The following is a 15,744-nucleotide window of genomic DNA, read 5'->3' on the forward strand; positions in this document are numbered from 1 at the left end:
GAGTAGTTGCTTTTGAGTTGGAGGATGGCGTTGAGGCTTATTCATTCTTTTACTATTTTCCAAGTTATTTAGTTTTTGTTGAGGTCTAATATGTAACATTGGGGACGAGTTGTTTGTTACAGTTTATGTTTTCTCGAAGATGTTTTGGAATTATTTCATTATTCTTTTGGTGTTAAGACTTGTTATGTTAAATGGTGTTTTTATTCTGCTGCATTAATAAATTTGATATGTTACTGCATTTAATGAATTTGATATTTTGGTATAATTCTTGCAAACCCTTAAAAAAGCCTTATTCGCCGCACCACGACAATTCCATATAATTTTTTTGTTTAGATCCCCAATCATGAAGAAATTGAGTTAACAGTTTAGTTACCTTGTTGCTGACTTGGGGTTTCCTCCACCAACACCATATCTCATTCATCTTCATCCTTGGAATCGCCTTTAGCTTTTGGTTTCTCCATTCTGTAATCCTCTTCCGCCAATCGATTATCTTCTAATTGAACTTCTGACTCAGTGACAACCATAATCATATCAGATTCAATTCGATCCACTGAAAGATGGACCTTAGTGCTATACAGATCCAAAAAAGGCCTATTAGTAAATTTCCCAAGTTCAAAATCTCCTATAAGCAACCCAATTTTGTTGTTGTATGCCTTTGGACCTTGGTCATTGTTCCAAATCCGCTAGAAATTTATCCAATGTGCCTTTGACCCTGCCACATATTGCTTCCCATTTATCCTTGACTATACCCTTGGAGGTTATTTCCAGCTTATTATTATGATTGTTAACTTTTCTACTATCTTTCCTTTTTTGTTGTGTCCTCTTTCCTTCCACGTGCACACTTTCTATTACCTCTTTTACTCCCATTTCCTTTAATTCCTCCATGTTTTACTAGCTTGACTAATCTGCATGATTTTGTACCCAATTCTCTTCTTCCACTACTCCTGGAACTTCCTCTTCATGTAATAATGTGAAGCTTGACCTCATCACTTGCTTGTTACTTTTTTCCGTGCTCTCTTTGAATCATTCAGACTCCTGATTGATCTTGCATGCCTTTTCTCTTTCCGTTCCTCCCGGTCTTCTGTGCCACAGACCAAGGTTTCACATTATGTTCAACATTCATATTTTCGTTCCTTGCTTTTTCTTCTATTATACTTATTTTCTACGTGTTTCTATAACTGCTTGCAATTTGTGTACACACCCTACAGTTTCATGACCGTATCTAGCACATTCGAGACACAACATATGTCGGCCCTCGTATTCCACTTTGTAATGCTTTCCTTTAATGGAAAACATTGCAAGCAATGATTTGTTCAAATTGACCTGAACGCATAAGCGTGCATATTTCCCTCTTTCTCTGTATATGGTGGTTTTATCAACCTTCACAATCTTTCTAATATGATTCCATACGAAGGAAAGAACATGATGATCATAGTATTTGATGGGAAATCCAGAGATTCAGATCCATACAACAACTTGATCAATGGTCTCAAAATTCAGACAAAAAATGCTTTACATTCCCTCACAATGAGGTAATGAACATAAATGAGCCATTGCCCTCGATAAGTGCAGTCCATTGATATTCTTTGTTAGAGAAAGTAATGAGATAATATTCTTGCCCTAAGTCGATAATGTTCAGAGTTCCACGTTTCACCCGTAGTTGATTTAGTCGATTTTCCAGAGCCTTGAAACCGATTCTCTTACCTAACATCTTCACTATAACACCCTTCTTCCAAGGACGTGCAATTCTTTGTTCTTTTCCCTCTTATAAGATGAATTCCAGACACTCAAATTCCCCCACTTGTGGCTTCTACACTTGTAAACCTCCAAAGATGTCTTCAATTGTTACTATCTCATCCTTTTGCATTTTCTCCCCCACTTCATCCGTCGCCATATTTTTTGTAAGAAATTGTGTTGCTTGGAAAAAGTTGTGAGTCTGCTTTCGACTGAATCTCTTTCTCGAGTTGAGATAGAGATTCTTCTTCTCCTCAATCTTTGACCTTTTTCGTTGACCTCTCAGGTTTATCATCTTCTTGCACGCTATAGTTTGCATAGGCAAACACTAAAGAGGAATCGGACATTAGAGCCCTTTAGGAGGTCACAAAGTTCTTGACAATCTTGATGTTTTTTCTCTTGTGATTTAATTTTTTTTATTGAAAGTTTTCATATATTATATGAATAATTATTTTAATTTTCAATACTGCACCTATTTTTATTTTTTTAAAAATCCTTTCAGATCTTTGAAAATACCTCTAAAACACTCATTAACATTTTCTTTAATTTTTTTATAACTAAAAAATATGTTGAAGCATCTTCAAGTTTTTCTGAAAAGTTATATATTTTGGTAATCTCACATTTTTTATCTTAAAATAATTATTTATTTTTGTAATAATTATCTGGTTTATCAAATATAATGTTTGTTTAGGAGATAAATAAATACAAATTAATAATTATTTCTCTAAATTTGAATTTGGACTTAATATTCACTTTATTAATTAATTACAGTATGTCGTTATTTTAGTATATGTGCATCATAATCATAACATATGTTTTTTATCTCACCAAATAACTTTTTTTATCCATCCTTATTGTGATCAATACATTCTTACATTGTTACCGTAGACTTTAACTAATCTCAATAGTTGGACTCTCAATGCAAATATTAACCTTTCAATTTTAGAATTTTTATGGATTTAATTGAAATACACTGACAGGTTAAAATGATTTTACACCGTCAGTTAATTTTAGACGTTGGATATTGAAATATATTTGACTTTTATTTTAAAAACCTATAAAATAATACAAACGGGTGAGGGTGATGAATCGATAGTGTAAATCTTTTTACCCTGACAGTGTATAGTAATTAATCCCAATTTTTATTATATTTGGCAAATCATAAAAATTGATTCCTAATAAAAACTGAGTAAATAACTTAAAATTTTTTTTATGTTATTTTTTTTAAAAGAAGGAGAGGAGAAAGTCACTTTGCCATATTCAAAGAGAAGCACCGACGGAGGCGGAGTGCAGCGGCTGGTATGTGGGAGGCAAATTTTCGATAATGAAGAATTAAAAGAGAGATAAATATATAAAAATATATTGAGGAAGGAGATGTGAATTTTATATTGCCATTGCATCCATCAATGCAATGAAATCAAATAAATATATTGAGTTAGAGAGTATTACACAAAAATATTCGTTAAAGATCCACTTCCACGGATGATAATGAATTATATTTAATCATAAAAATTTAATAATAAATGTAATAGTTGATTTTTTTTAAATAACTAATTTAAAAAAAAACGAAAAATAATCAATAATTAAAAAAAATACCAAAATAACCAATTTTATAAGAGGATGCGTCAGATGAATTGGTGTACCCCCTAAGCATGAAGAGGAGGCGCCAATAGCATTGACGCATGCATTGGGCTCCTCATGATGAGACTCCTCTCCGTCATGATGAGGCGCCAATGCTATTGGCGCATGCATTGACCCTCATGAGGAGGCGCCAATGCTCCTGGCGTCTTAGTGTAATTTGTAGCGTGGAGCATCACATGCAGGCGCCATAGGGATTGACGCCCACACTACAAATTGCACTAAGGCGCTAGGAGCATTGACGTCTCCTCATGAGGGTCAATGCATGCACCAATAGCATTGACGCCTCCTCTTCATGGTTAGGGGATGCGCCAATTCATCTGGCGCATCCTCTTGCAAAACTGGTTATTTTGGTATTTTTTTTTGAATTATTGATTATTTTCGATTTTTTTTAAAAAAAAAATTCTGCAATAGTTGTTTGATAATTTTTTTAATATTTAATTATAAAAATTATATTAAAAAATTCTGCAATAGTTATTTGATAATATTTAAATTTAAAAATTATAATAAATAATTATTGAGAACAAAACTTGATTTGATGACTCACTATCAATTTCGAAAGATTATATTAAAAAATCATTTATACTTGAAGATATAAAATAAAAATGCATTAAATATCACAAAATTATAAAATAAAAATTTAAACGGGCAAGAACAAAACTTGACTCAAACACTTTATATGTTACTTATTATCTTTTATAAAATTTTTAACTCTTATTTTGAATTTGAGGCCATGCACCGTGGATCTGCTTGCCCTGGTCAAAGATCGATTTTGTTGTCTCGTTAAACAACTCAATTGATAATGTTCAAATATAAATGCGCGAGTTCGAATTCGTGACATTCCACATATTCATTTTTAAAATAAAATTTTAGCAATTAAATTATTTAATAAAAAATAATTTTTTATATTTATCGTCTCTTTCTTTCAAACGAATTATAATTTGAATCATAATTTCATAACACATAAACATCGCAATTTAGGCAAGTGAGATCACTCAACTCCGTCTCCAATGGAAACTAGTTTTTTCCACCGCTCCTCACCCATTATTGTAATAATGTTTTAAAAATGTATTAAAAATAAAGATAATAAAATGAACTTAAAGGTAAGGAGATAATTAATTTATTATTAAAAATATTAAATGAATAATTTCTCACAAACATTTAATTTTAAAAATCAACATCTTTAATCTATTTCTTATTACTATTTTTATAAAGATTTTGTTATTACTATTATATTAAATTGTAAATTTAATAATCTTTAACATTAAGAATTGAAGAATTAGTTAATTTAGGAAGAAAATAGGTACATACAATACGGAGTGTTGACCGTTGACTGAGTAGCAAGAGACGCCAATTTTGATTCAAACGGAAAATATTGAAATAAAAATATCTAGATCCATCCGGAACGTTATTACTGTGGTTGTCACCGGAGATAGGATTCCTTAAACGAGGAAAAATAGAAAATGATCTACACGGCTGGTGACGTGGCGTTCTTGTTGGGATTTTTTTGGTCTAAACATTAATTAACAACTTTACTATCTTATCATAAATGTAGTCTTGGGTCTTGACCATTGTGGGCCCACTGCTACTCCACTTTTCACTTTCACGCTTCCTTTTTACTTTCCTTCTGTCTAAAAAACCGGACCGGACCGGTCAAATTAACCGGTTAAACTGAGAATTAGACCTGCATCCGGTTTAATCATGTACACAAACCTCTCTGTCAAAAAATTGGAGAAAAAACCGATAAACCAGTAAAAAACCGGATAAAGGCGGTCTAAGAGGTATCTCAGTTTAGACTTTTTTTTACACCCAATTCAATTTATATACAGTAAATTAAAATGTGTTATAACAAAAAGAAATATATAAAAATTGAAAGATTACCACTTTTAGATCAGACAAATAACAAACATAGAATGAGAAAGAAGTGGAAGTGGCGGCTGATTGTTTCCATTAAATAATTATAGAATTTCTTTGAATTAATTATTTTAATAAACCCGGAAGTAATTTTTTTAAGTTTAATGGTGATGTACTGACAGTAAATTTCTTTTTATATTATCATTCAATAAAAAATATATCATTTTATTATGTCATATCAGTATTTTAAAATTTTCAGTCTCATTTGGTGGGATGCATGGTCGTTATTGATTGATAGTGTAAAATAAATTTATACGGTTAGTACATCATCCCTTTTATCTTCTTTTTTTAAAGAATTGAAAATAATTTGATCAAAATTTATTTTTTAGATAAAAAATATGAATAATAGTTAAAATGATATATATTTATGTAATATTTTATTAAAGTTAAATTTAAGAAATTTTAAATGATACCAATATATAAAAAAATTTAAATTATTTGTTCATTCTATATATAATGCAAATGTTAAATTATTTATTATTGTGTTTTTAATTTTTGTAAGATGGTCTTCATATTTTATTAAAATTTTAAATTCACCTCCATTTTTTCAAAAATTGAAAATAAATCCTTAAATATTATCAAATTTTACAAATTAGTTTCTTCAAATTTTTAAAAGTTGCAAATTGTTCCTACTTTTTATATTTTAAATTTGTCTAAAAAATTTAAGTTTATAAAAATGACCTCAGAGATATGACAATGAATCATTTTAATACTCCTTTCAAACAAAAGAATTAGTTTCAATTAAATAATTTAAATTGTTTAAAATTTTAAATTCTGTTAAAAAATTAAATTACCTCATCGAAACACACTCTTAGGATTAATATTATAGAGTTAAAACTATTAAAATTCAATAAATTGAGATTTTATCCTGTTACCCTTAAAATTTGACTTGACACCCTTCATTTTTCCATAATATCCATATTACCGTTGTTAAAATTTTGTCAAAAAGTCTGAACGAAAAATCTGGTAGAACAAATGAAAATTCAATACAAATAAAAAAATCCAATAAGTAATTATACAATTTTTAAAAAAAAACCGGTGTGTGAAAAAACTTATCAATTTTTTAAAATCCACTTTGTTGTATTGATTTTTTTGCAAAACGTAAAAAAAATTGGTAGTTCAAAAGTACCGACTTTTTAAAAATCCTTTTGCAAATACCAAATTTTTAGAAGATGTGCAAAAAATATGGTAGTGTATTTTCAAAGATTGAGATTTTGCCGATAGTTTTGTACGAGTGTCATTGCACCGACCATTTTGTGTGGTCCAGAATGAATCCAAACTTGTATAAATTAGGATCACACGTTATTAAGAAAATCATCTTACAATGTCTCACTATTTGTTTACGGCAGAAATGTGTTTCAATGGGGTGAAACCTTCTATTGAGTTTGGGCTCCCACAAGAACCACCTATCTCACTCTTATGAGATCCAAATTGAATAAATATGTTGTCCGATATCGAAAACAGAAAGGTGAGTAAGATCAAGTTTCTTGCACCATGGATTGATACTGGTGAAAGAGTGAAATACAATTGTGTTGAGTTGAAGAATGATGAAGATTTGAAGGTTATGTGGATAACATATCATCGTAGGTTAACTAAGGGACTGACCGAGTTTGATGCAAAAATTTCTAGATCCATCGACGACATAATCAAGATGTTGAGATGTCCAAAATTATCTCGTAGGGTTTAAGTTTTGTTATTTATTATTGTTTTATTAAGTTATATAATTGTCTATCTAAAGTTATGTTAATTGTCATGTGTTGTGTTATTTGTCAAATGTTAAGTTATCCTGATGGAAGTGACAAAATGTTATCTAATAAAAATTATGATGCAAAAGTCTGAGTAATAATACATATAATATACAAATAATATAGAAATGATAATAATTTCTAAATAGGCCCCCACAGGCTAAGTGTGTTGCATGCGATGCCAAAGTATAAACCTCATCATCTAGGTTTACCAAACCCATGAGGTTATCCATAATGATTGTTACCATCTACATGCGTTGAATGTCATCCGCACCATGTGGAGGCAGTGGAGGTGGCGACATGTTATCAGAAGGTCTCCCAGCATGAGAATCTTTAGCATCATCGTCATGTTACCCAGGTGGAATGATGCAAGGGTGTGATACAGTAAGGTACCACTCCAAGTATCCATCTACACGCTACGCGTGGAACTGAACCTCCACTGCACGATCTCTAATGACACGAGTAGAATCGAGAATGTTCCCAAAAATCATATATTAATGCTCTCATATGGAATCACCAAGAGTGGTCGTGGGATTTATTTAAGGAAAGAAGTTACTGAGAGAATTAATTTGAAATTGGAATTTTTCCCTTTTTTTCAGAGTTAATCGGTTAACACTGAAACAAAATTTAATTTTATATCTGTGCAGAATTTGTCACCAATGAGGTTCAAACCCAGGACCTCCTTGAAACTGTACATGCCTTACCACTAGGTTAGAGAGGTTGTTGTTGAATGCTTATGCAATGAATAAATATTAATCTAAATCTTGATTAAGATAGATTAATGAATTAATTGAGTGGTGTAACTCCGTTTTGGACACGGCCGGATGCGTTAGAAAGATAACGTAAAGGGCTATTATTATTGTTCCATGTTATAAAATATTATGTGATTTATAAATGCCATGAATTTTATCATGATGAAAATTAAATATTGTTGTTATGTGAAAGGTGAAGTAACATGATTAAAACTCTACAAAGATGAGTGAGGAAATCTAGGAGAATGACGTGATTAATAACTTAGAAATATGATCTAGGTTATGGAACATGTGAGATACATGTACGAGGATACGGTATTCATTCGTACGACGCTTATGTGAGGTCGTGGACGAATTGTTGCCATGATTAAGAATGAGACGCATTGTATGGAACATGCCATATTATTATTTGTGTATTATGGTGAATGAAGTCACCTATGATTGATGAATTTGTTATGGTTCGTGGAACCAATGGTTATGGAACCGATCATGTATTCAGAATGTGTGTTTTTCTGTGGTGGTACACATCTCTTGTGGTATGCTTAGATGAGTAAGCATTGGGATGTGGGACCAATGATTCGAGCCTCAATTGGGTTTAAGCCCCAACCATGGCGGACATGGGGGAAAGGTGGAAACCTATGTGGGTTAGAGTCCCATACGGTGAAAGATACCCTAGGTGGGTTAGAGTCCCATACGGGTGATGGTTCTTAAAAGTAGGTTTAAGTCCCATAGGGGAACCGGATATCCATGAAATTCTAGTTATCAGACTTTCGATGTCACACGGGTTGTTATGACATCCAAATCTGCACAAACAAGAATTATGCAGAACTTAAAAGTAAGTGCAGTAAATAACACAAGTAATTGTTTACCCAGTTCAGTCCAACATGACCTACGTCTGGGGGCTACCAAGCCAGGGAGGAAATCCACTATTAGTAGTATTAATTCAAAGCTAAACTCACCCGTTTACAACTCTTCACTTAATCCCTACCCAATGCAATTTCAATCTTACACTAAGATCAGAGTTCCTACTCACTCCCCCTCAATCACCTCAGTGATTACTACCTTTAATCAATATTAAAGACAATTTTGAAGTCACACTTCAAACAATTCTTGATTGTGCTTAACAGCTTTAATCAAGATACACAGCATTCACGCTTAAAAGCTTAGAGTGACACAACACTTACAACTTAATGAACACCCTACACCAAAGCAATCATCTACGAGATAACAGCTTGGTTTACAAGATATGTCTAATACAAGACTCACAAAAATACAGCAGTGAAGTATGATGGACACACTAAATCTTCACGCCTCAAAATCCCCAGTTTTGAATGAAGGAACGACTTCCTTTTATATTGCAGTACTTGGGCCTTTGCACTTGTATTCTCCTGAATTTAAGGTCACGCGAGTTCCCCTAAATTCCACATCTAGGTTACTAACAAATAGGCTATTTGTTAGGTTCATTAAATGTAGCTTGGTTGTTGTTTTCCTGGATTTTCTCTCAGCTGTTGAATCCCTGAAGAATAGCCTGAGAAAAAGCTGAAATAGAAAACTAAACAACCTACAATATAGCATATGCTGTCAGGAGTGAATGTCACAACATTCAGCTTGACATCAAGGACCATATGCTAAGTCTGTTTTTCCTGAAAACAGACTGTACATAATTTGCTGAACTGTACAGGACCAACCTGTCCATTATACAGTAGCAGCTTACAATAAAAAATGTCAAAGCATCCAATTTGACATTTACACATTTAGCCTTAAGTCAGTTCTGTTTTACTCTTGAAGAACAGACTAAGAAATATACTGAAGTGTAGCAGAACTCCACTCTGTTTATTGTTCAGTATATGCTATCAATGATGAATGTCATAACATCCAGTTTGACATTCACACAGTAGGCCTTATGCCAGGTCTGGTATTTCCTTGATAACCAGACTGGAATTAAACACTGAGTTCTAACAGAACACCAACTGTTCTATTCCTCAGTATTTGCTGACAGGGATGAATGTCACCACATCCAATTTGACATTCAACAAATCTTGTATTAGCTAATCCTGCAGTAAACTACTCAAGTGTGTCATGACATCAGTCAAGACATCAGAGTACAGTTAGATATTCTAACCTACAATGCAGTCACACCTTCACACCATGTCATGACATCAGTCAAGACATTAGAATCCAGCTAGTGTTTTACCATACAATGCAGCCAATTAAACACCTACAAACTCCCCCTTTGGCAAATTTTTGGCTAAAACACTTTGATCCCCATAACGGAGTTCATAGCAGCGGAAATCACACATCTAGCAGGAAATAGACCTAGCTAATACACTCAGAGTGTAGCTAATACACTCAGAGTGGCAGCACACTCACACATATGGAAGTTAGGTAAAAACTTCATCACACATCAGCTGCAGGGGAGGGGATCTTGAATCTGTCATGAATATCTGTTTCAACACACTAATCTGTTGTCCTGGGGTATCACCTGTTACTCCCCCTTTTTGTCAAAAATGTTGCCAAAGCAACACTTTAAATTACAGACCACAGAAAAAAAATAGAATTACACACAAATGACAGAATTACAGACTTGGTTTTGTCTCACAGTTTCAACAAAGTTAGCACCCACTTGATCTTGCTTCACAACTTTGATCAAGTAAATACCCACTTTTGCTTTACAGTAGGTACCGCCATATCAGATGCCATGACTTTGTGTCTGACATCCAGAACCACTCCTGCATGAACAATGTCCTTGAACTCCTGCAGGTGCATAGGCCGCCTCACGTTAGGATATCTCCTTAACATCTTGTTGCCACACTTGTTGCAAGTGGCATATCTATGATCTGTTGACCAATCAGAGCATAGTTCCAATTGTTTAATAGGCAAAGATATTAAACAATACGTCCCAAACATCATTGGTTGCTATAAGTTCTCAGAGAGACATATTCCCAGTTTGCCCCTTAAGTTTTCAAACTGAATAGCATCCAGAGCCTTTGTAAATATGTCAGCCAGTTGGAGTTCAGTGGCTACATGTTCCAAGGTAATCACCTTGTCTTCCACCAGATCTCTGATGAAGTGATGTCTAATGTCAATATGTTTGGTCCTGCTGTGTTGGATGGGATTCTTGGAAATATTGATGGCACTGAGATTATCACAGAACAACGTCATGACATTTTGAGTGACATTGTACTCAGTGAGCATCTGTTTCATCCAAACCAGTTGGGAACAACTGCTTCCAGCAGCTATGTATTCAGCCTCTGCAGTGGACAGAGATACACAATTCCGCTTCTTACTGAACCAAGATATGAGATTGTCTCCCAAGAAGAAACATCCTCCTGATGTGCTTTTTCTGTCATCAGCACTCCCAACCCAGTCAGCATTACAGTACCCAGATAGTACAGGTTCAGAACCATGTGAGTACAGCATCCCATAGTCACAAGTCCCATTGATGTACTTGAGAATCCTTTTGACTTGATTCAAGTGGCTCACTTTGGGCTATGCTTGGTATCTAGCACACACTCCAACTGCATAGGAAATGTCAGGTCTACTTGCAGTTAGGTATAGCAGACTGCCTATCATGCTTCTATACAAGCATTGATCAACACTAGGCCCTCCATCATCTTTGGTTAACTTTAGATGAGTAGGAGCAGGAGTTCTCTTGTGCCTAGCACTATCCATACCAAACTTCTTAACTATGTTTTTGGCATACTTGCTTTGCGAGAGAAACATAGAGTCCTCCATTTGGTTGACTTGCATTCCAAGAAAATAAGTCAGTTCCCCAACCAGACTCATTTCAAACTCAGATTGCATTTGGTGAACAAAATGTTTTACCATTTGTTCTAACATTCCACCAAAGACTATATCATCCACATAGATTTGAGCAATCATGATTTTCCCTTCTTCATCTTTCACAAACAGGGTTTTATCTATCCCACCTTTTCTGTATCCATTTGAGGTAAGAAATTCAGTCAACCTTTCATACCATGCTCTAGGAGCTTGCTTCAACCCATACAAGGCTTTCTTCAACTTGTACACATGCTTAGGTTGGTTAGGATCACAGAACCCTTTAGGTTGTTCCACATAGACTTCTTCATTCAAGTAGCCATTCAAGAATGCACTCTTCACATCCATTTGGAACAGTTTGAACTTCAGAATGCATGCTACACCTAACAGCAATCTGATGGACTCAAGCCTAGCAACAGGAGCAAACGTCTCATCAAAGTCAACCCCTTCAACTTGAGTATATCCTTGAGCTACTAGTCTTGCTTTATTCCTAGTAATTACTCCTTTCTCATCAGACTTTTTTTTGTAGATCCATTTGGTACCAATGATATTGGTCCCTTCAGGTCTTGGAACTAACTCCCATACTTCATTCCTCTTAAACTACTCAAGTTCCTCTTGCATGGCATTGATCCAGTATTCGTCAGTCAGGGCTTCTTTCACATTCTTTGGTTCAACCTTGGATACAAAACAGGAATTTGAGCTTATTCCCCTTGACCTGGTAGTCACACCACTATTGGGATCCCCTATGATAAGATCCTTAGGGTGGTCTTTCTGAATTCTGATAGATGGCATTTTGGTGGTTGCATCTACTTCACATTCAGGAGGAGGTTCCTGTACTTCTTCAGACTTGACTGGAATGTCTGTTGAACTGTCAAGGAATGTTTCCACATCCTCTATGACATCGATTCCTTCCTCTTTATCATCCACAATAACATTTATGGATTCCATCAGGACATTGGTCCTGTAGTTGAACACTCTGTAAGCTCTGCTGTTAGTGGAGTATCCTAGAAATATACCCTCATCACTTTTGGGATCCAGTTTCCTTCTCTGTTCACGATCTGTGAGAATGTAGCATTTACTTCCAAAGATATGAAAGTACTTCACAGTGGGTTTTCTGCCTTTCCATATTTCATACAGAGTGGAGGAGGTTCCTTTTCTCAAGGTGACTCTGTTGTGAACATAGCAGGCGGTATTCATAGCTTCAGCCCAAAAGTGCATAGGGAGCTCCTTTGCATGAATCATAGCTCTGGCAGATTCTTGAATAGTTCTATTTTTCCTTTCAACTATCCCATTCTGCTGGGGAGTTATAGGGGAGAAGAACTCATGACTTATTCCTTCAGACGAGCAAAACTCATCAAACTTGGAATTTTTGAATTCCGTACCATGATCACTCCTAATTCGGACAACACAGCTGTCCTTTTCCCTTTGGAGTCTGATGCACAGGTCTTTGAAGACATCAAATGTATCTGACTTCTCTCTGATAAAGCTTATCCACGTGTATATAGAATGGTCATCAACCACCACGTATGCATATCTCTTTCCACCCAGTCTTTCAACCTGCATAGGTCCCATTAAGTCCATGTGCAACAGTTCCAGAACTCTGGAAGTTCTAGGATGTCCCAACTTCGGATGTGACATCTTGGTTTGCTTGCCCACCTGGCATTCTCCACAGACTCTTCCTTCATCAATAAGCAGCTTTGGAATTCCTCTGACTGCTTCCTTGGATATGATCTTCTTCATTCCCCGTAAGTGGAGATGTCCAAGGCGTCTATGCCACAGCTTCACCTCCTGTTCTTCCTTGGCTGAAGAGCAGATTGTGGAGAAGTTTGAGACTTTAGGTTCCCACAGATAGCAGTTATCTTTGGACCTGGATCCTCTCATAACTTCCTGATTGTCACCATTCGTCACAATACATAGCTCCTTAGTAAACTGAACATAGAACCCTTGATCACACAACTGGCTTATGCTGATGAGGTTAGCAGTTAGTCCTCTTACTAACAACACATTATTCAGTTTTGGAACTCCAGAGCAGTCCAGCTTACCCACACCTTTTATTTTTCCTTTAGCACCATCACCAAAGGTCACATATCTGGTAGTGTGAGGTTGAATATCTACCAATAGATTTTCCATACCAGTCATATGTCTTGAGCATCCACTGTCAAAGTACCAGTCTTCTTTGGTAGAAGCCCTTAGAGCTGTGTGAGCTAACCTAGCATACCATTGTCTCTTCTTGTTTGAGACATGGTGCCTATATGTCTTATGCTTAGGCCTGACATGATGGACTTGGTTCGAGTAACCATGAAGCCTGTAGCAGAAGGCTTTTATATGCCCAAGCCTACCACAGTGGTGATATCTCCATTTCTGGAATTTCCTCTTCTGATGATTATTCATCCTGGTACCCCGATGTTGAGACATTGGATGTGACCTCCGTTTGGATTTCTGAACTTTAGCCTTTGGGCGATTGTGTTCAGCTGAGGATCTTTTCCCAAGGCCTAAACCAGATGTGGTTCCAGACTTCTGTCCCACCTTTAGGATCTCTTCCAAGGTGTCAGTTCCTTTATTCATCATTCTGATGGATTTAGTCATCTGATTCAGCTTGGAGGTCAGCTGGGTTATCTCACCATTTAGACCCTCTATGGCCGTCAGATGCTTCTGTCTCTCATCTTCCAGCTCCTTGATGAGTTTCTTCTGCTTTTCTCCTTGTACACGCACTTCTGCACTGGTGACACATAGCTTCTTATAAGCTGCAGCAAGTTCATCAAAGGTCAGTTCATCTGCACTTGAGTCATCATCAGTGGCACAAACACTGGTTAGTGCAGTGACATGTTTAGCAGATTCTCCTTCAGATTCACTTTCAGAATCTCCTTCAGACCATGTGATAGCTAGCCCCTTCTTTTGTATCTTGAGGTAAGTAGGGCATTCAGCTCTGACATGTCAATACCCTTCACAACCATGACACTGGATTCCCTTGCCTTGGTTGAACTTTTCTTCAGAAGTTGATCTTTTCTTGATGTCAGGCGAGATGTTCTTGACATTAAGTCTACCTCTTTGATCAATCTTCTTCACGAACTCGTTGAACTGTCTCCCAAGCATGGCTAAGGCTTCTGATATGCTTTCATCACCTCCAGTATATCCTGCTTCTGACTCCTCTTCAGCATTAGATACAAAAGCTATGCTTTTCTTTTTCTTTTTAGCATTCTCACACAAGCCCATTTCAAAGTTTGGAGAGAACCAATGAGCTCATCCACCTTCATATTGCAGATGTCCTGAGCCTCCTCTATGGCTGTGACCTTCATAGCAAATCTCTTAGGCAGGGACCTGAGAATCTTTCTTACAAGTTTCTCTTCAGCCATTTTCTCACCTAATCCACCAGAGGTGTTTGCAATTTCAAGAATATTCATGTGAAAGTCATGAATAGTCTCATCCTCTTTCATCCTCAGATTTTCAAACTTGGTGGTCAGCATCTGAAGTTTGGACATCTTCCCCTGGGAAGTACTTTCATGAGTTATCTTGAGGGTATCCCAAACTTCCTTAGCTAGCTCACAGTGGTGTACCAGCCTGAAGATGTTCTTACTGATTCCATTGAACAATGCATTCAAGGCCTTAGAATTTCCAAGGGCTAATGCCTCTTGCTCCTTGTCCCATTCTTCTTCAGGAATTTGCACACTGACTCCATCTTCACCTGTCTTCGTTGGATGTTCCCATCCTTTGTTGACAGCTCTCCAGACTTTGCTATCTAGAGACCTTAAGAAGGCTATCATACGAGGCTTCCAGTCATCATAGTTAGAGCCATCCAACATGGGTGGTCTATTTGAGTGTCCTATATCCTTGTACATGGTACTAGAAAGTAACTTCCCTAGATCTCACCCAGAAATTAACAGGCAGGGTGCCTGCTCTGATGCCAATTGAAATTCTAGTTATCAAACTTTCGATGTCACACAGGTTGTTATGACATCCAAATCTGCACAGACAAGAATTATGCAGAACTTAAAAGTAAGTGCAGTAAATAACACAAGTAATTGTTTACCCAGTTCAGTCCAACATGACCTACGTCTTGGGGCTACCAAGCCAGGGAGGAAATCCACTATCAGTAGTATTAATTCAAAGCTAAACTCACCCGTTTACAACTCTTCACTTAATCCCTACCCAATGCAATTTCAATCTTACACTAAGATCAGAGTTCC

General features: G+C 35.9%; 1 protein-coding gene across 1 annotated transcript in view; it reads right to left on the minus strand.

Moving 5' to 3' along the window:
- Nucleotides 1–413: 413 nt before the first annotated feature.
- Nucleotides 414–15,744, minus strand: part of LOC127104362 (uncharacterized) — a 34,890-nt gene continuing 19,559 nt past the window's right edge. The window contains exon 3 of the mRNA XM_051041543.1: nucleotides 414–570. Coding sequence (XP_050897500.1) covers nucleotides 414–570 — 157 coding nt within the window. The remainder of the gene's footprint in view (nucleotides 571–15,744) is intronic.

This window comes from Lathyrus oleraceus, chromosome 7, assembly GCF_024323335.1.
Source record: "Lathyrus oleraceus cultivar Zhongwan6 chromosome 7, CAAS_Psat_ZW6_1.0, whole genome shotgun sequence".
Classification (NCBI taxonomy): domain Eukaryota; kingdom Viridiplantae; phylum Streptophyta; class Magnoliopsida; order Fabales; family Fabaceae; genus Lathyrus; species Lathyrus oleraceus.